Source organism: Rattus norvegicus, chromosome 1 (genome assembly GCF_036323735.1).
Source record: "Rattus norvegicus strain BN/NHsdMcwi chromosome 1, GRCr8, whole genome shotgun sequence".
Taxonomy (NCBI): Eukaryota; Metazoa; Chordata; class Mammalia; order Rodentia; family Muridae; genus Rattus; species Rattus norvegicus.
In genome coordinates this window covers 178219358-178246525 of record NC_086019.1, presented here as the reverse complement: position 1 = coordinate 178246525, position 27168 = coordinate 178219358, and the positions used below count along the sequence as shown (strand labels likewise).

The 27168-nt window shown below is 39.9% G+C and overlaps 1 protein-coding gene across 5 annotated transcripts in view; it reads left to right on the top strand.

Annotated features, from left to right (window-relative positions):
* The first annotated feature begins 14334 nt into the window (after positions 1–14334).
* The window catches only part of Cyp2r1 (cytochrome P450, family 2, subfamily r, polypeptide 1), a 65208-nt gene continuing 52374 nt past the window's right edge, over positions 14335–27168 (top strand). For 3 of the 5 annotated variants that reach the window (XR_010054620.1, XR_010054618.1, XM_017589389.3), the window contains exons 1-4: positions 14335–14601; positions 20299–20440; positions 23608–24240; positions 24983–25312. Coding sequence is in view for 3 of the 5 variants with exons in the window: in XM_017589389.3 (XP_017444878.2) it covers positions 14377–14601; positions 20299–20440; positions 23608–24240; positions 24983–25312 (1330 nt within the window). In the remaining 2 variants the exon portion in view is untranslated. Of the gene's footprint in view, positions 14602–20298; positions 20441–23607; positions 24241–24982; positions 25313–26542; positions 26823–27168 lie in introns of those variants that run through there. The other 2 variants (NM_001401627.1, NM_001108499.1) reach the window with 2 other exon arrangements.

Here is a 27168-nt window from a genome sequence, read left to right as displayed (position 1 = left end):
GTCTCAGCTTCATCGTCCATAAAATAAAATAAGACTACCTTGTGAAAATGAGAGGGTCCAAATTGCCAGTGAGCTGCACCAAATAAAGATGTGTACTGCAAAGCCAGTCAATCACAGTTGGATTTTTTTTTAACTTTAGATGGAACACAGTACTTTGAAAATCATATTAGCAAGTACAATAAAATCAGGTCTATTAGCCTGACAACACTAATGCCAGTCCGTGTGAACGAATGTGTACCCTGAACTAAGGTGTGATTAGTCTACACAACTGAATATTATTCATCCATTAAAAAATAAGATACTAAGATTCATGTTCTAATTAGGATGAAACATTAAAACACAATGATATATAAAAGGAACCAAACATAACTGGCTACCACTGTGTAGTTTCTTTAACATTGTCCCTTTCAGGAGATGGCTTTAAAGCCCTCCTCTTATATGGACCTGACTTATGATTTGCTTCTGAAGGATACAATATGGAAAAAACATCATGACAGTGCAGAGAACTTTCAGGAACAAAGCTGAGAGCACATGTGACAAGTCCTGTTGACAGCATGGCCCCAATATGATCTTATGAGAAGAGTTCTTCACTTCTCTGATGCTCTTTCCCAAACCCAACGCTAACCTAAATGTGGGGGAAACGTTAAGCTAATCCAAATTGGGGGAATTCTACAAAACGCTGCTCCAGAACTTCTCTAAATCCTTAATCTCTCAAAAAGAGGGTTGGGAGCAATAAAAATATGAAAAACAGCTGTAGGAAAATGAAAACAGCAGTGTGGCATCCTGGGTAAGATCTTGGGACACAAAAATGAAAACAGGAGAGGAAACTTGAAAACCTTGAATGATGCTAAGAATTTCGTTGAGAGTTAGCATCCAATATCACTCACTTGATTCAGACTAAGGTGAACTAGTTATAGAAGAGGGCAAAAGTAGGTGACCAGTACATGAGACTAACTTTGTTGTGAATCTACGATTATTCCAAAATTAAAAGTTTATTTTTAAAAGGAAAGAACAGGATGGACGGGGATGAGCTTGCTTTGCGTACGGATGTTAGATAAGAGGCTATTTTAAAATAAAGAAATGGATCTAATAAGTATATTCTCCATGGAAGTGTTTGTAGTTAATAATGATTCTCTCACAAATCCAAGGAAGTCACAAGTTAAGTTTCCCTACAACTTGCCAGAAAAGGATAAAGAGTAAATACAGGGTCAGGTCCCATACATTGAGTAATCTCAATCTCTTTAAAATAATCTATGCTTTTGGCCAGGTAACGTGTCATATGTCTTTAATCCCAGCACTCAGAAGGCAGAGGCAGGCAGATGTGAGTTTGAGACTAGCATAGTCTACATATTGGAAGGAAGGAAGGAAGAAAGAAAGAAAAAAAGGAGGGAAGGAGGAAGGGAGGGAGGACGGAAGAAGGAAGCCATTTAAGGATCCTTGATGTATTAACTTAGTATCATAAAAGAACGTTGATCTTGCCCCTCCACAAACATGTGCCATGGCCCCATGCCTAATAGAGCTTTGAATATGGATCATTCCCCTGTCTTATTTGGACCCCCTCTGTGACCAAGACAGCAGTTTCTTTCTTCTGGAAATATCTAACTGTTTAGGTCTAAAGGGTCATACAACGTCAGACAAAGGCCTTGGAACCCTCACTGTGGCCATAAAATGAGTCTCCATAAAAATCCCAGCTCTGTTCAGCCAGCCTAACATTACAAACAGATGGCAGTGCTACTAACTCTCTTCTGGGCAGTGACAAAATCTGCCAATGTGGGGTTTGGTGAAGAGCCTACTCCATGGGACCAACATGGTTAAGTGAAGAACTCCAATACTGAGGTTAGGAGAAGCCAGAGTTGAGGAGCCTGCTCTCATGGGATCTGCATAGAAAGTCCCTATGACTGAGTTGCATCATTTAACCATAAATATAAAAGGATGATCACAAGAGCCATTAGAGAATATTACTCCTACAGAAAAGCCTCAAGTCCAGAATTCCCTGTGGTTTCTGATTCCCAGCTCCCAGAAACCTGGTCAAACTGCTCTGCTGACTGCACACAGGGCCAGGCCGTAGTGCATGATGCATATCTTTGCCCTGAAGCTAGACAGCACTAGATCTCAGCAGTACAGGGATCTCAGTGCCCACTAAATGCATATGTGTCCACAAGACTGAGACATATTTCATACCTGCATACAATGTTAGGCATGAAACACTTGCAATTTGTAATGAGTCTCCTTCACTTTGGGGTGCCCAGGGACACCACTAAGATGCTTCCTCTTTTACTGGACTCTTCTCTTGCTTCTGTCCTACAACTGGGTGCATGTGGTTTCTCTTCTGGGCCTCAACCCCACATTTCAGAGTGTGAGAGTGTGCTTAGGATCAGCAATACTCTGGACAATGGTCTTTGTGAGTCACCACGGGCAACAAGAACAGAAGCACAGTAAGTACTCTGAGGGAGAACACTGAAAACTCTGAGTTTGGGGACCTCCTCTAGGTAAAACTTCAGGATAGTGTGCGTGCGTGCGTGCGTGCGTGCGTGCGTGCGTGCGTGCGTGCGTGCTTACGTGTAGGCTGTCCTGAATACTGAGAGAGTAACAAGTGCTTTTAACCTCCTAACCCTCTTGCCAGTGGGCAAGTTCACACATACATACATCTTCAATTAAGAAGACTCAGATATGCAGTGTGCCAGGGATGAGCGGTGACGGAAGGAGAGAACTTTTCTGACATTCTACCAGCCCTGGATACTGGTCTCTCCTTTAGGTTAAAGATGCACAGGGATTTGGGCCAGAGAAGAATGTTCTCCGTGGCCCTGTAATAACATGCATTCTCTAGAGATGTCCCAGACATTATTTGCCCCAATCCATTGACAAGCCTTCACCTTCCCTGAGCAAGTACGAAATAAAGTCTCCTTGCAGGTATGAAAGAAATATAGGTTGACCAGATGGCCACATTTTTTTTCACAGTCAGGACTTCTGGAAAGATCAGATCAGTGGTGTTCCTCCCCAGCTCCCTTATCTTAAAAAATCCATTCCAGCCTTAAAGAAATCTCTCCTGGAAGCTGAAAGTGAAAGGAAAATCTATGCTTCCTATTTCAACTGCAGAAATCATTTATGAACAGAAACTTTTCTGTGGTCTGAACATAGTCTTTCCAGCTACAGCTATTCTCGAACTTCAGGGAGGTTTGAGAACACTGGGCCCCAGGTCCTAATGAAAAAAAGCAGCTTGCTGAACTTCTGGACAGTCTCCTTCCCCTCTCCTTCCCTTCCTCCTTCCCTTCCTTCCTCCTTCTCTTCCTCCCTCCCTCCCTGTACCCCCTCTCTCTCCCCTCTCTTCTCTCTGGGATTAGTAATCTTGGACATATTGGGGCCAGGTAAGGAGCCCTACTTGGAGCTCTCAAATGACTCCTACTCTAGCTCCTTTGGAGGGGAAATAATCCCTTTGCAGGCATCTCCTACTTGCCCTACAAATAGGCTGCCTCTGTCCCTGGGGAAGTGGTCACTCTGATTCCCAGGGCTTGGGGAGTCATTCCTTTGTGCCCCTTAAATGCTCCTTTTACCAGATGCCAAGTATTGGTGTGGTCTCTGAGAGTGAAATAGTGGTTGCAGAAGCAAAAGAGGAGGATGTGCTCCTAACTGCTCCAGCTCACCTAAAGGATGTCACCTGGGGATGCCATCTCCCATAGGACCAAGACCCTAAGCAGCAGACAATGACTCTGGAAAACAGAGGATACAGCCAGATACAGCCTACCAATCCCAAACAGGAAAGAGCGCATAGCCTTCTTCAGTCTTTTGTGCTAACCTGCTAATTCTTGGGTCTCTTGCTTTCTGAAGAACTGATCCATGCCAGCTAGGACTACATTCACTATGCTTCCTGCAGCTAAAGCCAAATCTCCACACTCATTTCTGGTCAGCTCTGTCTGAAAACCTGGTTCTCCCCTACCATGCCAAGCTGAATGCATCAGCCTCAACAGGGATCTAGAAGGCCTTCCTTTTCATTATTCCTATAATCCTTAGACCAGTGTCCTAGCTTTCCTCTGATTTCCACAGCCAAATAACTTCTGAGCTAGAATCTTCCAAAATCTCTTTATGTTTCAGGTCCCTTTTCCTATCTCTCCAATTATTCCCATCAAGAATCTCCTACTGTTCCTTACCTTTCTATAAAAACTAGAATGCAACACCCATGGCTTTGGGGAAGGCTTGGTCAGCTATGCTTCAGCCCACCTTTGTCACGGGGATTTAAATCTCAGTTGTGCATCTGTGCAGGGAACTCTCCCAGTGTCTCCCAGGCCCCCATGTTCTGCAAGGTCTCTAGTGCTGCTTCTTTCTGTACTGAGAGAAGAGCATTTGTAAAAGGCTTCTCTGGGCTTCTGTTTTCCTGCCTGGGACCACTTTGAATTTCAAAGGTGCCAGTAAATGTGAATAGTTTGGAGGCTTGAAAGTGCTAGGAGAATCCAGGCTTGAAGGATTTAATCTGTTTGTCTGTCTGTCTTCCTAGCTCTTTCTGTCTCTGTCTCTGTCTCTGTCTCTGTCTCTGTCTCTGTCTCTCTGTCTCTCTGTCTGTCTCCGTCTGTCTCCGTCTCTCTCTGTCTCTGTCTCTCTCTCTCTGCACCCCCTCCTCCATTCCACTCATCCATCAGGGTTATGGCAGCCCCTAGAGAAAATTGAAATCCAAATTGTTTTCACAGCTGACTAGAAGCAGGGACTTGTTTGCACAGCAGCCACTAAAGGGCAGGGCAGGACAGGTTAGTTTACCTGCTCCCAGGCTCTCTGAGAGAAAGGGTCAGGTGCACTGTGATTCAGCCTCCTGTGCCCTCCTCGAGAACACAGGATACACAGCAGGCCCAAAGTCTGAAGTGTTTGTGTTCTGAAGAGGATAAGCATCCTCACTGGAAGCCCTCCTTGAAATGCTCAGCCTTCAACATTCTTCATGTCCTTGCCTTCTGCTAGCTCATTGGGCCACCCTGAATCACTGTTGCTGGAACCCAAGTGTTGGGGGATGGTTTTGTGCACTGTGCAAAGGTTGTCTTTGTATTATTCAAATACTAATTTCTGGGTCGGGTCATACAGAGAATTGAGTAGAGGCAGACTTCAGTATTGTTATTTTTATGAAACATCACCTGTTTTCTAAACATTCTTCTCCATCACTTCCTGATTGGTTTAATAAAGAGCTGGCCAGTCAATTAGATGGGCTGAAGAGAATAGGGCTGGACTTCTGATCCCAGTGATGGGGTCCCAAAGAAAGGGGGGAAGAGGGAGGAAGAGGGGGAGGGGGAGGGGGAGGGGAGAGACCAAGAGAGAACCTTAAGGAGAAGAAAAGGTGGGAGACCATGTGGAGGTTACCCAGAAGATTTGCCCTGAGGTCACGCTGAGAGAGTAGCCATAAGGACACAAACAGAGACCAGAGTGAGCCAAGGCAAGACTCAGATACAAGTAAAAGACCATTTGGTTGGTAACAGGCAGCCTAGTCGGATTGGAATAGCTCAGAACCTGCCCAGCTTAGTGCCTGCAGAGCGCTAATAAAAATAACAGGTCTCTATGTCTTTATTTGGAAGATTTTTAGGTTTTATTTATTTATTTTATGCTTATGGTGTTTTACCAGTGTGTATGTCTGTGCACCACATGTGTACAATTTCCACAGAGGCCAGAAAAGGACATTAGATACCCTGGAACTAAAGTTAGAGACAGTTGGGTGCTAGGAACTGAAACCAGGTCCTCTGCCTAGCTAAAACAGGCTAGAATGAGCAGAGAGCACTCTTAATCTCTGAGCAACCTCTCCAGCCTGTCAGCATGTTTTTTCAGATTCAACTATGTTGTTCCATGCACAGCACATTTCCCTTCCCCTTTTCATTGCTGAGTAGTATTCCATTGCAACAATACACTAGCTATTTATTGGTTCTCTTCCTGATAAATACACTAGTTTGTCCAAACTTAGCTTTCAGAATAAATATGTTAGGAATTTCAGAACTGTTTTATTTCATACTAATTAAAATGCTATCTATTTAAATTATGCAATATATCACACATATGTATGCATATATAATATATATGTGTGTGTTACTCATGGTCTTTGTATAATTATTTATTGCATAATTATTTATTGGATTTTGAAAAGGTTTATTATATATTTAAAGGGTTAAATAAAATATCAGTAAACAAATATTGAACTCCTTAAATATTTTTATAATAGCAAAGATATTGCCTCTATAGCTATCTTGTCTCTTTTCCTTTTAACTGTTGTTAATAAGCTAATTTTCAAAATTTATTTATGATGAAGACCATTATATTTATATTCTAAAATAAATACAGGGAATTAATTAACATACATTTTAACAAAGTGTAGTTCTTTGAAATTTAATACCACACTCACATGCACACAAACACTTTACAAAGATGAAATAGATATTTTAAATTTTATTTCAAATTCACAGATTAGTTCTTGGCTATTATTAGATTCATTGCGAGGAGCTCAGTAATAAAGTTCTGAGATACAGTGATACATCATTTAGCCAAAATGCATTTTTTAAAACTCTCATTTGCACTAAAATCATAGTAACTGTAAAACGTTTCAGAGCTCAGGTTAAAGTACTGCTTCTGGATCAATACAGGAGGGAGTTAGACAATACTTTTCAAGCTGGGCCCTCCCTCAATCTTGTCAGGATCTGAAAATTCATATGGAGTATTCTAATCTGTATAGAGATTATGGTTTTCAAAGAGAGCTCCAAAGGCTTTCTATCATAGGGTCACCGTGCAAGAGAGAAACAAAAGGAAAGCCAGATGGCGCAGCTGCAGAACTTCAGGCCAAGGGAGAGCACAAGAGCACCTGCTTTAGAGAGCCATCCAATCCAGACACAGCACCAAGAGGAGGACTCTGCTTAGTGATCCGGCAGTGGTTAGATCATTCTGCTTGGAAATCTACACTACAGAAATTGCTTCTGATCTAGTGACTCCTGTCCAGCAGGGTGTATACAGCCTTACCATAAGCATGTACAGGGGAATTCTGAGGGTTTGACTCCAAACCTAACTGGATGATTGTATTCTTGAAGGGATGAGCACATAAATACATGAAAAGTACAAACTGAGACTTGACACCCAAACTCTTTGTTCTGCGAATTATTAGACTCGAGCTTAGTAGTAATAGTCTCAACTTTTACCAATCCATAAATCATTTATACAATATCATCATAGGCTTCTCGCAAGACCACTTTGACCCACAGACATATTTCTGCCATATTTATAAATAAAGGGGATTCTCTAAGATAATGTTTTTCCAAAGAAAATATAGCTAGTTCTTCTTTCCCAGACTTCAGAGTAAGAAACTGATTTATAATAAAAGGATCAGTCTATAAATTACCCTAAAACACAGAAAATTTCCAGTTTTAGAATACAAATTTCTATGATTTCCAATTTATTCAAAGTATATCCCCAAAGAAAACTCTAAAATGTTTAAACTACAGCTAAAGAGAAAACTGCAATACCAGAAGAATTCTGAACTCATTTTATTCTGTGCTGACAAGTCTGCCTTAAGAATGTTAATCCATCTTGCTTAATTAGTATGGAACTATCTGTAACTATACACATGGCTGCTGCGGACAACGGAAAGGGCGCAGAGACTCCAGAGAGTCACAAGACATTCCTGCTCTGGTCACCAACTGGGTGTGTGCTGATGAACAAGTCACTTACCTATTACATCTTCAGCTAAAGCATGCTTCCTTGTGGTCCTTTCAGTTCCAGAATACTATAGAGCTGCTGTAAATGTGGGCCATGCTAATTCTACACAGCATCTCTAGAATACCAGCTTGCTCTATGCCTTCCGGAAATACAGCAGACATGTGCAAAGATGACAGTTTGAGGTGTAATAAAGAAAATTACAGACCCATCTCAGAGGGGATTAGCAAGCGGCTCTCAGATCCAGCTGCAGAAAGAAACTGTAACAGTTCTCAGTGGATGGGGACTAGGATGGGAACACCACATCCTTCATAGCATAGTCACGTCAGTGACTCTTGTTTTGTTTACTTCTGTGCTAGGAAAGGAGCAGCACACTTGCCCCCTTGCACGTCTCAATTTGCAACAAGATCTCACTAAGTTGCTCAGGCTAAACTTTAACTCACTCTGTAGACCATAAAGTCTTTCAGTTCATGATTCCCCCACCTCATACTCCCCAACAGCTAGGGTTACAATCCTGCATCATGAAATCTGGCTTCTTTGTTTTTGTTTTTGTTTGTTTGTTTGCTTGTTTGTTTTTTTTTAAGAGGCCTATATTTAGTCTGGGATCTTGCTAGTCTGAGAATAAAAAAATTGGTTGAGTCAATTGTCTCTGCTGTCTATAGAAATACATGCTGGAAGAAAGTTTTTCACCACTGTTGTGTGATCAGTCCACTTAGAGGTAAAACACAACCCTCTAAGGATGTGTCAGAGTCGGGGTTTCCAAGGATGCGCTATATCACCATGACCAACAAGCAAGTTGGGAAAGAAAGTGTTTATTCTTCCTATACTCCCACATCTTTGTTCATCACCAAAGAAAGTCAAGACAGGAGCTCACACGGGGCAGGGATATGGAGGCAGGAGTTGATGCAGAAGCCATGGAGGGGTCTTACTTATGACTTGCCACCCACAATGGGCCAGGCTCTTCCCCATGATCACTAATCGAGAAAATACCTTATAGCTGATCTCATGAAGGCATTTCCTCAGCTGAGGTTCTTTCCTCTCTGATGACTCTAGCTTATGTCAAGCTGACACAAAACCAGCCACTACAGGAGATGTTTTGTCAGGGGACACTATTCCAGGTATACCCAGCCAACAGACCATCTACCAAGGGGTTCAGGGCGCAGGATGAGCCTCAACATGTACCAGAGTATGTTGACTCAAGAGGAGAATGACAAGGATCCTGCCTCCAGGAATCCAGGGTGGTTTCTATAAAATGATTGATTGAAAAAAAATTACAGAAGGAATCACACAGTGAGTGCTGAGTTCAGTGATGCGGACCAGCGCTGTAAGCGTGAGAGGTGACGCTCATTGCACATAAAGACAGCTGGCTAGTACTGAGCAGAGCAGACGTGATAGGAGTTAGGAGGAGAAAGCGTCTGGACACTGCTGTGACAAGTCTCACAACTGTCTCCTGCAGTCCCGGCAACTTTGTCACTCTATCCAACACTGAGAATTACTGTCCTCAGATCCAGAGAAACACACATTACATGCCACCAGCTACCTCTGAGTGTCTTTCTGAGGAGCAAAAGTGTTTTTAAGGTTACTTGAGAAAATGGGCTGAGTACAATGGCACAATAGAGCGCCCAGTTGCAGGTCCAGGTTGTCACTCTAAGGGCTGAACGTGAACTATTTCTCACTTTGTTCCGCAATAATTAAAATTCTGTTTTGGTTGAGGGCAAAGGCTAGGTGACTGTCTCCACTGACAGCACTTTGTGGATAGCTGATGCTAATCTTCCAAACGGTCTGAGTTCTTTCTAACTTAGCAAGTCAACATATTAAAATATACACTACACACTTCCACTGAACCTTTAAGCTAGAATTTTCTTAAGGTGACTTTAATTTCGGGACAGCAATGTGGGTCAGGGGTGAAGGTTCTTGCTACCAAATGAAGTTGACAATGCAAACTGAATTTCCATAACCCATGTAGTGGGATGAGAGAACAAACTCCCTTTAGTAACGTAATAAGAATTTAAAAACAAATGGTTTTATAATAAAAATAGGACCATGAATAGGAAAGAGAGCAAAAAGAGATATATGGAAGGATTTGGAAAAAGGAAAGGGAAGGGAAAGTGATGTAATTACATTGTAGTCTCAAAATATTTCAAAACATAAAATCTTAATGTTCTTTGACAAGGATATGCATTTAGTAAGAACACAAGTGTTTTCTGCTGCTCTATATAATCTGGCCTCTGCCTTGGAGATGAACATGGTTGATGTGTTCTATTCTAAATAATAAAGGCTGCTGTGCCTTTGGATTTTTACATCAACCTTTTATAATTATTGTTTCTTTTTTTTAATTATAAGATAATGCCTTCCTTTCGGTCATTGTTGGTGTGGTTATCTTTAATATCACCTTAACCTATTATTTAAACTGTCTTTTAAATCTACTGTTTTTAAAGAGAGCGCAATATAAGAATGATTTTAAAAAATTCAAAGATAAAGAAAGAGGCCTTCAAAGTTAGACTTTGGAGTGTGAGTGATGTTCGCGAATTTAAAAACTGGAGTTTGTTACAGAAACTTTCCTTTTACTTCCTCCTTAGAGCTCAGTTCCTCATATAAGACCTGTTGCTACTCAAGTAACCTAGTAATCCTTGCGTGAACCGGATCTTAGGGAAGCTAAACCTCTGGGTAGAGGCTGGTTCTACAGTCCAGAATATAATTGCTAAGCCAACATCAATCACATTCCCCATGGCAGCTGTGCATATAGAACTGCTTCTTTACCTCAGAATATATAGCTGCAACCATAAACTCTTGTGTGAGTATTTGACGTTCGAATTCTTCATTAAAATGCAAACCCCAGGAAAGTGGAGGCCAAGAGTTGTGCTCACTGAGCTATAATATCAGGCCCCAGTTTCGCAGGCACTCAACCTTTCACAGTACCTACTTACTCGTGATGGATGACTGAAATAACAACACGTGGCTTAGCCAGAGCTCCAAATTCTGTTCTCTCTGGTGCTGCCTCCCATGATCTTGAATAAACACATTAAACCTTCTCTAATTCTCAGTTGCTACATTCAGGAGCCAGCCATCAACATGATACTAAGTGGCTGTTTGGGGTGTTGTTGTTTTGTTTTTAGGTTTCCAAATTGATTTATTCTTCAGGAAACTGGTGGGGGAGAAAGAAGTTTCTCATGGTAATCCTCCTTTCCTAACCTGAATCCTATATGTAAGTTTAATACACATAGAGTTCATAAACTACAATTCTCCATCCATCAAAGTTTTCATTTAAATGTATATGTACAATTTATTTTTCAGAAAATTAACAACTTACAAGCCCTTTTGCCACACAGATGTGTCTGACCAAAGCAGCACATTTTAGTCGTGTTCCTCTGAAAGCATAGATAGCATCTTAAAATTCTCAGTTACCTTAGATCTGCAAAGCAATGGTAGGCTCCAGAAGAGAGAGTCAGATTCCCTGGGACTTGAGTTACAGACAGTTGTAAGCCTGCCATGTGGGTGTTGGCAATTGAACCTGGATCCTCTGGAAGAGGATGTTAACTGCTGAGCCATCTTTCCAGCTCCTGTACATGTATAGCCCAGGCTGGCCTCAAACTCATGACCCTTCTACCTCTACTTCACCAGCATAAGCTATTGGTGTGTACTACTATGGCCAGCTGTATTTTCTAAATTAGTCTGTTTTAGAGAATGTTTATTTAACGCATATAAACTAATTTGTAAAAATGAAAGCTCAGAAATGGGTCAGGAGATGCTTTTAATGGTCGAAGGGAAACATTTTAAAAGGGTCTTCAAATCCCACCTACAGGTATAACTACCATCCTCATGTCAGTGCCAGTCCCCTAGAATACCAAAAAAAAATTAGTATACAAGCCCAGTCCAAAACCCCACTTCATAATTAAACCATCATGCGGATAGCCTTTCTCTCAGACTCAAGTGAGGCAAATGAGTTCACTTTGGGAGCAAAATTTAAAGAAGCCCACAAAACCTGATCATCAAAATAGTATTTCAATACAACACTTTATGATCAAAAAGCAAAATTCATAAACAAGATATGAAATTTTTAATAAGGAAGGATCTGTATTATTGATTTTTTCTTTTGCCTTAGGCTCTAGTACAGTTCAGCTCAACGTTTTCTCACTTCTGTTCTGATAAAAGACGCCAAGAATATGCACAGTGGAATGTGCAAAGGAGGCAAGTTTGTGCTTGCTACACCACTTTGAGCCTGGGAAGAACCAAGGAGCAAGAACCCAGGACCCCAACAGACTGCTTCTCAGGATAAACAGTGTTGGCTCCTGATCTATCTCTTGCTCAGTCTGGTAATTTACAAAGAGAAGACTTTACATAGCTTACAGTTCTGTATGCCCAAGAGCTTGAGGCCAGCATCTGTGTGTGGCTTCTAAAGTGAGGGCTCCAAGGAGCTCCATAGGAAAAAGTTGGAAGAACTGGGAGCAGGTTCTTACAGAAGAGCTGACATGGACAGAAAAGAAGCAACAGAAAGCCAGTTTATTTTATTAACAATCCTCTACAGAGTAAATAGCATGTCCCAAGATAACTACATTGATCCCTTTGTGAGTGTAGAATTCCCACAACCTAATTACCTCTTAAAGATCCCAACAACATGGCCATTTTGGAGACTAAACCTCAACATGAGTTTTGGTGACAACTAACCATAATCAAATCATAACAGTTCCCAAATGTCAATAAAAAGATGATCTCGATGGAGCACGGGCTATCCTTTTGTATGTGGTAAGTAACTACGATCACTCTGTACACAGAAATGGCAAAGCCACAACATATTGTCCACATTTCTCCAAGAACTCGTTCCACTTTGCATTCGAAAGACAGAATCCCCATGGTGAAACAGTGAAAACCTCCCCTTCTAAACACCCCCGTGGTAATAAAAGCTATAGAAAAATAGTACCAATCAGTGTCATCCATTCCAATACCAAATGTTGTGAGACAGAACGAAGGGAAGGGTGCAGTGAACATTGCTGAGTACTAGCAAAATAAATGGTTCAAGAGAAGGTTCTGGGCTCCGAGCTTTAGTTACTCATTAGCTCTCATTCCTTCAAGGTCAGTGGAGACGAACCTGAGTGCAATCAATCAGATAGGCTGTACTGGGTGATTCTGCACTCTCTACTAAGGTAGCAGGGAAAGAAGAAATGATTCCTTAACCAACACAAATAGGAGAGTATTCCTGGAATTGAAATTAATCTGTTTACTAAAGTAAATCATGAGAGGGAGTCCCTCTTGGATGGAGTACCTGTATTGTACAGCAGCTGTAGCCAAACTAGATACTTCAAGCTTTAAAATGATGTGAGAGAGGTAGAACTGACAAGTATGTAGCAGACAATGAATGCCCCTGGTGCTCTGCCGTTACTGTTTCCCAATTGCAACCTCAGTGTCCATTCTGTGACAGTGAAGGTTAAGTTTAATAATAATACCTCACCATTATTTTTCTAACCTACTTGAAGATTAATAATAAAATTAAGGAGTATTTCAAGATAAAATACCAAGCATTTTAAGAGTAGGTGGGTTGTCTGTGGATGGAGATCCTGAAAAACACTCTGTAGGAACTTCATTGTTCTTACCCAGAGAAGTATCTTCGATGTATAAGATACCTGCGCAGTGCAGGCAGTCAATACATAGCTGTGTGAATAAAACTAAGAGAACTAGTAAACTTTCGCCAATGCTGAATCGTAATCAGAAGGCAGCTTGTCAGGAGTCTCAAGCACTGCAGGTCCTGTATTGCAAGCTATTGCCCAGTAGAAAACAGGAATGTGGGCTGAACTAACAATATAAAAAACATGGCTTCCGCCCTCAGTAGGAGCCAGAAAGCTTGAATAGTCAGGAGAGGCCTCTGAGATTATAAATAAGAAATCAATGGGGGTTGGGGGAGGATTGAAGGAGTAGAGAAGGGTGAAAAGATAGGTGAGCTGAACTAATCAGTATCCTCAAAGGGTCCGCGGAGAAATGCCTCATAACAAATGGTGAAGTTGTAAATGAGTGAAGCAAAATATAATGAGGTTATTTTCTTTTCCTATGTGGCCTTGCTAATAGAAATACTGGGTATTGCCAAACTCAGTTAAAGAATGCAGTTCTAATAATCTCTTCCCTATCTACACACTGAAAATAAACAGACCAGGCAATTTTATTTTTTTAAAATATTTTTATTGGATATATTATGTATTTACATTTCAAATGTTATCCCCCTTCCCTCCTCCCATTGCCCTTCCCCCACTTCTCTGAGGATGCTCACCTCCCTCCCACCCACCCACCCACCCACTTCCACCTCAACACCCTGGCATTCCCCTACACTAGGGAAATGAGCCTTCACAGGACCAAGGGCTTCTCCTCGACCAGGCAACTTTAAACACCCTTTAAAGGACAGGAGTCCAGAGAGCTAGGATGCACCGAACCCAGAAAGCGAAGCTCACGTGATCAGTCTCCTGCCAACATTCTGGAAAAGGGCCTCAGGGCTCCGTGCCCTCCTGGTGCTCACCTAAAACCAAGCCAAACCTAGAGGTTTGCAAATCGGACTCTGAGCAAAGCAGGTCCGTAGGTGGCTGACCTAAAGGGCCCTGAGCCCACACTGAATGAACCAATGGCCATAGAGACAGGGCGGGCAGTCGGGGCGTCGGGCCAATGGGAGTGCGGCAGGGTTGGAAGGCACGCCCGGGCCTCAGCGAAACCAACTGGTTCCCACCCCAGCCTTGGCCAATGTTTCAGCTGCCCGGAGTCCAGACGTGCGCTGGGGCGCTCGCGGGCGCTTTCCTTCTGCTACTACTCGTGCTGGTGGTCCGCCAGCTCCTGAGGCAGAGACGTCCAGCGGGCTTCCCCCCGGGTCCTCCGCGGCTGCCATTCATCGGCAACATCTGCTCCCTGGCCCTGTCGGCCGATCTTCCCCACGTCTACATGAGGAAGCAGAGCCGGGTGTTTGGCGAGGTAGGCCTCGACGCGGACCTTCCTCTCGTCAGAAGCAGCAACCAGGGACCCCATGGCCCTGTCACCACTCAAGGGAAGCCCGCTTCAAGGGCTGTGCCTCCAACCGGAAGCCGCCTCACTAATACCACACCAGAGGCGCTTTGGCTTGAGTTTCCCGCCCACAGACCAGCATGTGCTTCTGCGCTTGCGCTGTGTGGCCTGTACGCTGCCCTTATGCTGCCACTGACAAACTTCTCAGTCCTATGGGCTATGAGCTTATGGGAAAATAAAGGCGTTGTGAGTTTCTAGGACAGCTAATGGTTAGTATTGTAGTGGTTTAAACCGGTTTTTAAAAGATTTAACACCAAAAATAAAAATTGCCCTTTGACTTTCTGAACCCTAAGTTTTACTCATCAGGATAATTAGAATGATACCCAAAAGCAGTAAGAAGCTACCCAAATGTATTGCCTATTATATATGATTTTGGTTACTATGTGAGAAAAGTACCATTTAGCAGTGTTAGGAGTTGACCATAGGGTTTGGCTAGGTAAATGTTCTATCACTGAAACACACAGCCAGTAAAATAGAAATGTATTATGCCTACAAATTTAAAATTATCTTTAAACCAGATGATTTGAAATGGTTTCTCATTGAATAGGAAATTAAAATTTTTATACATAGATCTTTGAACTGAATTATTTACCATGAATATTCATATAGGACAAATAATGTAAGTCTATTTCATTAAGCTAAAATTAAAATGTAAGTGTATGGAAGACTGTGATTAAGGAATAGCTTGATTGGATTCAATTGATTAGAACTTGGGGTAAGTAATTTTGTTTCTCGTACACTGAGGAAACTATGCATTGTTTACAATGATGACCATTTACTGCATATCAAATAAGACTGACTGTGCCGATAGCTTCAAATTTGTAAGGAGCAAAACTGAAAAGTATATATGCATTACAGAGTAAATATTGTATTTCGACTTGATAACTACCAAACATTGACTCTAAATTACTGTTGCATTTGATCTTTATTCTAGCTATCAAACAACCCTGAAGATTTCCCATTGTCTTAGAGATACTTCACAATTCTGACAGTTTCAAAATTAGTATAAGTTGTTAAAATACTACATTTTTTGTAGACTAGACTATAAGGAGACTGTTATTTCCTGTACATCAGAAAGTTATAGGAAGCAGTTCATAGGAGTTATTTTTCTGTTATCTCCCTTTTTAATTTGAGATGTGTAGTCAAATAAGAGTAAATAAAACTGAACTCTAAAATAACTTCTACTTTTGTGCGCTCTTAGTTTAATTCTTTATAATTTTCTGAAGGAAAACAGCAGTGCCTATGATTCATACTTATTTTTAAGCAATCTTATATAGGAATGTGCAGCAGCATAAATTGCCATTTCTTTGGAGAATCATTCTTGATTGTTTTAGCTTCCGCTATGATTAGATTCTTAATGTAGATTTTGAGCAGCATTCCACAGCTAGCAAAATTGATATAAATGTATTTGTCAGACTCTTTCAGGTAATACTCTTAAAGGCAATAAAGATAAGATAATTATTTTGCATTACAGCAAACAGAATTGACAGTTTATTCATTTGTCTTATGGAAAACTTTTATTGAGACCTTATTCAAGGCATTGAGTAGGGTTCTGTGGAGAATTTAAGAATGAAAAGAAGTATTTTTTAAAAGTATTTATACTTTTAGGTTCAAACTAGTATCAAGTTAATGTTGGCTCAGCATAAAGGGAATAAAATGTATGTATTTAAAAAAAACTACATAGAACAAGGTCTCTAAAGACTTGATACAGTTTGGATAGGATGATAATCAAGGGAGGCATTCCAGATGAGAAAACAGACCAAGAGGTTGAAAATGTAACAGTCACTTGACATCAGTAACATTATGTAGATGTGTTTGTTGTTAGTACTTAGTCAGTGGTGTTATAATAATATTCTTAAATGTGTTTCTGCCAAAATTCGTTAATTCAGCACAATGCATCAATTGTTTTCTTATGCCATGAACTGCCATGTGTGCTACAATTTCGTAGTGAACAAAATAGAGATCTCCCTCTCTAGGTAGCATCCATTCTATTTGGGGAAAGGCAGACAAAATAAGTATAAGTAATATATATTAGAGCTGTATGGGGTACAACAGAAGCTAAACTAGAGTGATGGAAATGGGCACTACTGTAGGGATGAATTTTTAGTAAGTCAGAGCAGCCTCATTGCAATGACATCTTAAAAGGAGACAAAAGAGCAGTCCAGAACATCATCTTAGGGAAAAACACACCTTAAAAAGAGCAAACACCAAGGGCATGAAGCAACATTGTGCCATGTTGAGCATTATCTATAAAGACAAGAGTAAAATTAGGCCAGTAAGGAGGTGGTTGTGATATCTGTTATAAGGGTGAAAAGCAAGTGGCTTGAACCCCAGTATGGAGGTTTTGAAAACCAGCTCTGCATTGCTGAAACAAAATAATTGAGATAATAAACTTATGAAAAGGAAAGGTTTATTGTGGATTCTATCTTGCATGTTTTAGCCGGTTGGTTGACCTCATTGATTCTGGAACTGTTGTGAAACAGTGTATCATAGTGGCAGTGTGTGGCAAAGGAAACTGCTTACACCTTGGCAGCCAAGAAGACAAGAGCCAGCAGACAAGCATATATACCCTGTAAAGGGCATAGCCATAGCTTGAACCTCTCATTAGGCCCTTTAAAATTTCTGCGTTTTTCCCTGTAACACTAAGCTAAACTCTGTATCTTTAATATATAAGCGTTGGAGGGATATTTAAGGTCTGAAGTAATAAGAAATTGGTCAAATTCTTTTATAATTTCAGAGTAGAAACAGTGTGCATCTGAGCAGCTGAATGTCTCTTGTGACCAAGCATTTCACAGCAGCAACTTAAGAGAGGAAGGGTGCATTTGGGCTTATGGTGCAGAAGATACAGTTTAACAGGGCAATTAGTGTTTCAGTTTCTGGGCTCAGGAGTTTGCAGTGGCTCCTCACTTTATACTAATTAGGAAGCAGAGACAACTTGACTGGAATCAGGGCCAGGAGATGACCCTCGTGGCCATGTTCCAGGAACTCACTACCTCCAATTAACCCCACTTCCTAAAGGTTCTATTATCTCCCAAAACAGTGTCGGCAGATGAGGACAAAGTGTCCAACCACAAGTCTGCAGGGGAACATTTCACATTGAAACAGGACCCGAACATCTTGGAGGATAAATAGTGTGGTTGTTAACTGACATAGTAAAATTTTCTCTGCAAAGCTAGTTTGGGTGGAGAATTTTTTCAAAGATCACTCAGCAACAAATGTTTGATGGATTTCTGTTTGCATCTCTGCTAAAGTTATCTCATAACAGACATTTAAAAACTGTTCAATAGATCAAAGATTGACTACACCTATTATTGGACCCTTCCATAGATCAAAACAGTTTAAGAGTAAGTTTTCACAGTTTGATTGATGAGACTTTACTAAAAATTCTTGAGTATAATATTCAATTAGATCAAGTAAAATTTCCCCAAATTATACTCTCTTAACAAATGACTATCTCGATTTCTTGAGTAAAGATTATATAATACCTTTCTGCAGTGATGAGTCCTTTTTTAAAATAATCCCTACTAACCATAGTGTGAAGATTTTCTTTGAAATATATTCTTCTGTTCTGCCTTCATATTAACATACTTTCAGCAAAAATGTCCCGCACCATTTTTGCAAAATGATTAATTTAGGTTTTTCCTGCATTGGTACTACTTCCTATAAATTTTACTGAATGCATTTCTGGGAAAAGACTTTTCTTTAACAACAGTAGTAGTGCTTTGAGTACTGAAAGACTTCTCATTTGCTTACCTGGTAACAATTCCCTTTGTGCTAAAACCACCTCCAGGGCCACTGAGAACTAATGCTACTGTACAAAAATCTACATTTTCCCCAAGATTCTAAATGTATATACTTCTCTGTTCCAGGGTCCACCCTTGTGCTAATAACTACGGTGCGACTTGATTATATTTCCTCTTGATATTTGTCACTTTTTCTGACCTACTCCTGAAGAACTTTTTTCATCAGCTAAGACTTCCTGTTTTCTTATGAGGCAAAATGTACATGATTAAATCTGCCTTAGTTGTTTGCACAAAGATAAGGCTCTTCCCTATATTTTATCTGTAAGAAGCTCAATTCCTGAGAGTGATAAGCATTCTTTGGGACTTACTGATATGTAGGCTTTTCATGGGTTAGACCTTTACAGGAGCTTAGCTAAAATACAACTCAAGAGGAGTGACTTTGTAAATGAACCTGGGTTGACCACATGGTGTCTTGGCTAGTTTTGTTGTTAACGTGACCCAACCTAGAGTCACCTGGGAAAAGGGGACCTCAATTGAAGAATTGTCTCAATCAGTTTATCCCAGGGTATCAAAAGAGATTGTCTTGATTGATGATTAATATGGGAGAGCTCAGTATGCTGTGGGTAGGGCACAGTCCCTAGTGTGCTACTCACAATCATTTGAGAAGAGGGGACCTCAATTAAGAAAAAGCTCCCACCAGATTGGCCCGTGGGCCAGCCTGTGGTACATTTTCTTGATTGAGGATTGATGTGAGAGGACTCAGCTCACTGTGGGCAGTGCCACCCAGGGTTGGTACTATAAGAATGCACGTAGAACGAGCCATGAAGTCCAAGCCAGAAGCAACAGTCCTCTGTAACCTCTGTATCAGTTCCTGCCTCTGAGATCCTGCCCTGATGGCATTCCTGCTCTGATTTTCTTTAATGATGTGGTGCGGGAGTAAAACATGAAATAAACTTTTTCCTTTCCAAGTTGCTTCTAGTTATGGTGTTTTATTACAGCAATGGAAACCCATCTAAGAAACCAGTAATGTCTGTGTGTCCTGAACAACAAAGCTAAGAGATAGAGCCAGAGAATGAGCCAATAAGCAATTCCTCCATGGTTGTTTCCAGATTTCTGCCCTGACTTACATCTTGATGGACTGTGATCTGGAAGCGTAAGCTGAAATGAACCATTTTCTCCCCTAAGTTGTTTTTGGTCATGGTGTTTATCGCAGCATAAAACATCAAACTTGAACATGGGCAAAAAACTCCAGTAAGGGATAGGATGGATTGTTCTACTTTCTTTTTCCCTTGGCTGAAAGATACCTACCTATGTGTATCATTCCTCTAAAGTTAGGTTCCCTTAGGACCTGGGATTTAGAAAGGCAAATACAATCGACATATGCTTAAACTTCAAAGTTGTCTTGGATTTCTCAGTCCTCTCCCTTCACTTCAAGCTGGTATAATAATAGATAGATGGTGTTAGTCGTTCATTTGTCTTGGAAGTAAAATGAGATTTCTACATAATGAATATTTGGAGATGGGGTGAATCCTAATAGAGTATGTAAGTCAAATATATTTTTGTGGCAATACCAAAGTCTAAAAAGCATATTTTGTCTATCACGTTTGAGCTATTTAATGGCAAACCTTAAAGTAGAATACAGGCCTCCTATGTCCAGTACTCCTTTCATTACACCTTATAAGATGATTCCAGGCTTGGGGTGTTATATTTAATCATGCTGTCTAAACATTGTCAAGTAACAAATCCTTATGTTTTTAGAGAAGTAACAAATATTAGAAGGGATAGGCTCACATGTGGATTCTATGGTGTTTCCTCTGTACATTTTGCTTTCAAACAAATTTGAATGTTGTTTTTCTTCCCAAAGATTTTCAGTTTAGATCTTGGAGGCATATCAACTGTGGTTCTCAATGGCTATGATGTAGTAAAGGAATGCCTTGTTCATCAAAGTGAAATTTTTGCAGATAGACCATGCCTTCCTTTGTTCATGAAGATGACAAAAATGGGAGGTATGTTTATTTTCAACTATTCAGTGAGACTATTTCAGGTCACATTTTTATTTTAAATAATCTTAGTATAGACAAATGATTGTTTTGTACTTTGTGAAACCTGGATTTAAGGAGACATCAGACTGCATTCAATAATGTTTTACACCATTACATGCTAGTTTTGTTGCCCATTCAATTCTAAGAAACATAAGTAAGTTTTCAAGAATTAGTTTAGGGGTGCACACACACACACACACACACACACACACACACACACACACAAAATGTTTCCTTTTGATGACAATCTTGAGTACTCAGTGACTGACTGTCTAGCATGTAGGATTTTACAGAAACTAAAGCAGACTTAACCACTTATCACTATGCTGTATAAATGGAAAACTGTAGAGTTTATTCAAAGGACAGGAATTATGTAGGACTTACTAATGATCAGGTTTTTATGACTCCACATTTGACAAGGGAGAATAGCTGAAAGTTGATAAAATCAAGAAGAAAGCAATAATAAATTATTTCAAATTAGAATGTTGACATCATATAGAACTGTTGTCTGAGGTTTTTTTACAGTAATAATGTTCTAAATTCTTTTTTGGCTTTTTTTATTAATTTTTTTTATTAACTTGAGTATTTCTTATTTACATTTCGAGTGTTATTCCCTTTCCTGGTTTCCGGGCCAACATCCCCCTAACCCCTCCCGCTCCCCTTCTTTATGGGTGTTCCCCTCCCCACCCTCTCCCCATTGCCGCCCTCCCCCCAACAATCACATTCACTGGGGGTTCAGTCTTAGCAGGACCAAGGGCTTCCCCTTCCACTGGTGATCTTACTAGGATATTCAATGCTACCTATGAGGTCAGAGTCCAGGGTCAGTCCATGACCTAGGTAGTGGCTTAGTCCCTGGAAGCTCTGGTTGCTTGGCATTGTTGTTCATATGGGGTCTCAAGCCCCTTCAAGCTCTTCCAGTTCTTTCTCTGATTCCGTCAACGGGGTCCTATTCTCAGTTCAGTGGTTTGCTGCTGGCATTCGCCTCTGTATTTGCTGTATTCTGGCTGTGTCTCTCAGGAGAGATCTACATCCGGCTCCTGTCTGCCTGCACTTCTTTGCTTCATCCATCTTGTCTAATTGGGTGGCTGTATATGTATGGGCCACATGTGGGGCAGGCTCTGAATGGGTGTTCCTTCTGTCTCTGTTTTAATCTTTGCCTCTCTATTCCCTGCCAAGGGTATTCTTGTTCCCCTTTTAAAGAAGGAGTGAAGCATTCACATTTTGATCATCCGTCTTGAGTTTCATGTGTTCTAGGCATCTAGGGTAATTCAAGCATTTGGGCTAATAGCCACTTATCAATGAGTGCATACCATGTGTGTTTTTCTGTGATTGGGTTAGCTCACTCAGGATGATATTTTCCAGTTCCAACCATTTGCCTGTGAATTTCATAAAGTCATTGTTTTTGATAGCTGAGTAATATTCCATTGTATAGATGTACCACATTTTCTGTATCCATTCCTCTGTTGAAGGGCATCTGGGTTCTTTCCAGCTTCTGGCTATTATAAATAAGGCTGCTATGAACATAGTGGAGCACGTGTCTTTTTTATATGTTGGGGCATCTTTTGGGTATATGCCCAAGAGAGGTATAGCTGGGTCCTCGAGTAGTTCAATGTCCAATTTTCTGAGGAACCTTCAGACTGATTTCCAGAATGGTTGTACCAGTCTGCAATCCCACCAACAATGGAGGAGTGTTCCTCTTTCTCCACATTCTCGCCAGCATCTGCTGTCACCTGTGTTTTTGATCTTAGCCATTCTCACTGGTGTGAGGTGAAATCTCAGGGTTGTTTTGATTTGCATTTCCCTTATGACTAAAGATGTTGAACATTTCTTTAGGTGTTTCTCAGCCATTTGGCATTCCTCACCTGTGAATTCTTTGTTTAGCTCTGAACCCCATTTTTTAATAGGGGTATTTGTCTCCCTGCAGTCTAACTTCTTGAGTTCTTTGTATATTTTGGATATAAGCCCTCTATCTGTTGTAGGATTGGTAAAGATCTTTTCCCAATCTGTTGGTTGTCGTCGTGTCCTAACCACAGTGTCCTTTGCCTTACAGAAGCTTTGCAGTTTTATGAGATCCCATTTGTCGATTCTTGATCTTAGAGCATAAGCCATTGGTGTTTTGTTCAGGAAATTTTTTCCAGTACCCATGTGTTCAAGATGCTTCCCCACTTTTTCTTCTATTAGTTTGAGTGTATCTGGTTTGATGTGGAGGTCCTTGATCCACTTGGACTTAAGCTTTGTACAGGGTGATAAGGATGGATCGATCTGCATTCTCGTACATGTTGACCTCCAGTTGAATGTTCTAAATTCTTGAATGGATCTCCACGCTTACTTTCAAAGGAAAACTTAGTGCCCTGTTTAAATAAGCTAAACAGCAGGTAATAACATCAGCATATTTTGAATTCATATCCTTTTTTTTCAAAATTTTATTTCATGTATGTGGATACACTGTAGCTGTCTTCAGACACACCAGAAGAGGGCATCGGATCCCATTACAGATGGTCGTGAGCTACCATGTGGTTGCTGGAAATTGAACTCAGGACCTCTGGAAGAGCAGTCAGCACTCTTAACCCTGAGCCATCTCTACAGCCCTTTTTTAAAATTACATGAACATTTCTACTACTTTGACAATTCAAGGCTACTCTTAACTTTGGCATAGTTACCTTGTTGGTTATCGTATGCCTTTAACAGAAGGAAATTTGTACTGTAAAAATCTTGTTTCTTTCAAACAGCAACTTCTGCTTTGGGAACATATGTTTAATTCAAAATTAAATTTTACTATAAGACATAAAACCATTTGTTTTTTTATACTTTATGTCTATGAGAAAAGTTGAGTAATAGGTTTATGAAGGCACAGTTCATCTGTGTTTGATTACGTAAGACTGGACAGTTTACTGTGGTAAGAGAAGTAGAATTATAGGTCTTTTCTGCCAATCTTTTCATAAGGAATAGAGACACATTTTGTCCAATGTCCTGTGGCTTTTGAGTACCACCAACTATGACCCAATCATGTACTTAGATAATTGGGGGGTAAAATCACCGTCTTTGAATTTTTCCTTTCTGCTTTTTATTCCACAGCATTTTAAGTACAGAGAAATATAGATTACACAATATTTTTAATATGTTTCTTTTAGGCTTACTCAATTCCAGATATGGCAGAGGATGGATTGATCACAGAAGATTGGCTGTTAACAGCTTTCATTATTTTGGAAGTGGCCAAAAATCTTTTGAATCTAAAATCTTAGAAGAAACTTGGTCTTTAATTGATGCTATTGAAACATACAAAGGTAGACCTTTTGACCTCAAGCAACTGATAACAAATGCTGTTTCAAACATAACTAACCTTATCCTTTTTGGAGAACGATTCACTTATGAAGACACTGATTTTCAGCACATGATTGAGTTATTCAGTGAGAATGTCGAACTAGCTGCCAGTGCTCCGGTCTTCCTTTACAATGCATTTCCATGGATTGGCATCTTACCTTTCGGAAAACATCAAAGGCTATTTAGAAATGCAGATGTGGTCTATGATTTCCTCTCCAAACTTATTGAAAAAGCTGCAGTAAATAGAAAGCCTCATTTGCCTCAGAATTTTGTTGATGCCTATTTAGATGAGATGGATAAAGGTCAAAATGATCCTTTATCTACGTTCTCCAAAGAGAATCTAATTTTCTCAGTGGGTGAACTCATCATTGCTGGAACTGAAACTACAACCAATGTGCTCCGCTGGGCAGTTCTGTTCATGGCCCTTTATCCTAATATTCAAGGTAAGGATACTCTCGACCTCAGAGTTTCTTCTTAAATATAGGGCTCGTGTACTTAGAGTGTTTGGTCATGTATAAAGCGGTTTTAGGAACTCCAAACTGTGCTAATCACGAAGGGAAATATTTCATAATTAGGCTTTTTCAAATCTAATATTTTAATGCAAATTTAAGGAAGAAGGAATGAAAGAAGGAAGAAATAAAAGAAATAAAAATCATCTGAAGGGTAGGCATGGGGTAATATTCCTCTAATCTCAGAGCTCAGGAGCCAGAGGCTGCAGAATCTCAAGTTCAAGGACTCCACAGCCTACATAGTAATTCTAAAACCAACCTGGATATATTGAATGTCAGTATCTTAAAAAAAACTTAAAAATGAATCTTAATGTTCACATTATATAAAGTGGCCGGTTGGGTGTGTGGAAGCTGCAGAGCTGAGATGGAGAGGCTGCTCTGTCTTATTTAGGTCTGATGCTTATTTTACTTGCTGATAGCAACATTACTCTGATTCCAGGCTGATCATATATTTATTCATAATCTTCTTTGACCTTACCCAAAGTGTCAGTTATTACTAAAATATAGGGGATGTATAATTAATTCATGTTAATACCAGATGATGAAAAATTCATATCTAGATAAATCCATATTCTGTTGATTTATTATGGCTTATCATTTGTTTTACCCCAAAGAGAAATACGTTTACATATAATTTAATAAATTCTGTAATAACTTTAACACGTTTCTCTAACAGGACAAGTTCATAAAGAGATTGATTTAATTATGGGACACGACAGGAGGCCTTCTTGGGAAGACAAATGCAAAATGCCTTATACTGAAGCAGTTTTGCATGAAGTTTTAAGATTCTGTAATATAGTTCCACTGGGGATTTTCCATGCAACTTCTGAAGATGCAGTTGTACGTGGCTATTCCATTCCTAAAGGCACAACAGTCATTACAAATCTTTATTCTGTTCACTTTGATGAAAAGTACTGGAAAGACCCAGACATGTTCTATCCTGAGCGATTTCTGGACAGCAGTGGATATTTTACTAAAAAGGAAGCTTTGATTCCTTTTTCTCTAGGTAAGAAATCACAAGTATATAATTTTAAAGTATAACAATGATTAATTATTAATAACATCTCAATTTGAAGCAACCTGCTCTAAAGTTGACATTTCTGAGTACATAGCATTATTTTTCTTAGTGTTTTTTCTTTCACATATAACTTGATTGCAATTTCTCTCTAATCTCCCCTGTTCCTCTCCACCTCCCCTCCCAACCAATCTAACCTCTTTGTGTCTCTCATTAGAAAACAAACAGGCTTCTATAGGATAATAATAAAATATAACAAAGTAAAATATAATAAAACCATACTATGACGTCATAGTTGAGTAAACAATAGCACAGTTGGAAAGGAGCCCAGGAAAGGCACAGGAATCAGACATCATATCCATTCAGGAATCCCATAAAGACACCTAACTGGAAGCCGTGATGTATACAGAGGACTTAGTGCAGACCCATGCAGGCCTTGTGCATGCTCAGTCTCTGTGTTCATATGAGTTTTGGTCATATTTGTTTAGAGGACATTGTTTTCTTGGTGTCCTCCATCCTTACTGCTATGTAACATAATTCTTACAAGAGAGAATGGCTTCATTAACGTGATGAGCAGCTGGTTCTATTCAAAACATATCAGTGAATTCATTAAGCTAAAGTTGTTGAGAAGTTGTGACTGGCTGGCCCCTTCCAAAACTTTTTAGCTTGTGAATTTAGAGGTTGTTGTCAAACTTCTAGAGCAAAAATTCAGGAACAAGTATGAGAAACTAAAATGCTTACAAAGGAAAGGAAAGACAAGGCAACTCCAGGTAAAGCTAGAATCTAGCTCTCTTGCCTTCTATTCTATTCTGTCATCTACAACTAGGAAATACTACTTCTACTATGAAATAGAACGTGAATCACAGAACTTTGAAGATGGACTACATCTTTATCCAGTAGGTCAATTGAAATGGACTTTCCTTGGATCAATAAAAATAAAATGTCATACCTCAGAGACCTTCTGTAGCCTGTCATATGCTCTACTGCATTATGCAGAGAAGTCAGAGATGGAATCAAAAATTGTAATGTCCATGATCTAATAAACGGAAATAAGGGAATATGTTTCTTCAATGAACTGATAGTTTCTAATCCTTGAGATTTGAGAAACTCCTCTCATAATACAGTATCTTCTAACATACTTTCCTAATTTCCTGAATGCTACCCAAATATTAGATATTAACTTTAGTAAATGGTCTTTAAACACTTGCCATTTCTGTTCAGGGAGAAGACACTGTCTTGGAGAACAGCTGGCTCGGATGGAAATGTTCTTGTTTTTTACATCATTGCTTCAGCAATTTCATTTGCATTTCCCACACGAACTAGTTCCAAACTTGAAACCCAGGTTGGGCATGACATTACAACCCCAGGCCTACCTCATCTGTGCAGAAAGACGCTGAAAGAGCACAAATATATTGGGAATAACCTTGTTCAATCGATAATGGTGTTTAGGCCAAAGATACAGTTTTAAAAAGCCAAATAAACACAAATACATCGCTTAAAATAGTACTAGAGCAATAACAAGCATTAGTTATTTTTTTCAAACTTCCATGAATTCTTATTGTAGAATGTATTGAACAGCACAAAGGTACAAGTGTTATGAAGATTTTAAGAAGGTCCATGGATGCTCTAAAAGTTCTTGCTTAGTATAAGATTCTTCTCATCTGTCTCCATTCTAAGGAACTTTACTCCCTAACTGATTAATTTAATGGTGAGGTGTATCCCCCCCATATACACATAATTAAAAATAATAGAAATAGTCTTTTTTAAAAAGTAGGAAGAACATGGATTTAACTTTAACTTTCATTGTCTGGTAAAAATTTCCTAGTTAGTTCTGCGGTACAAATTAG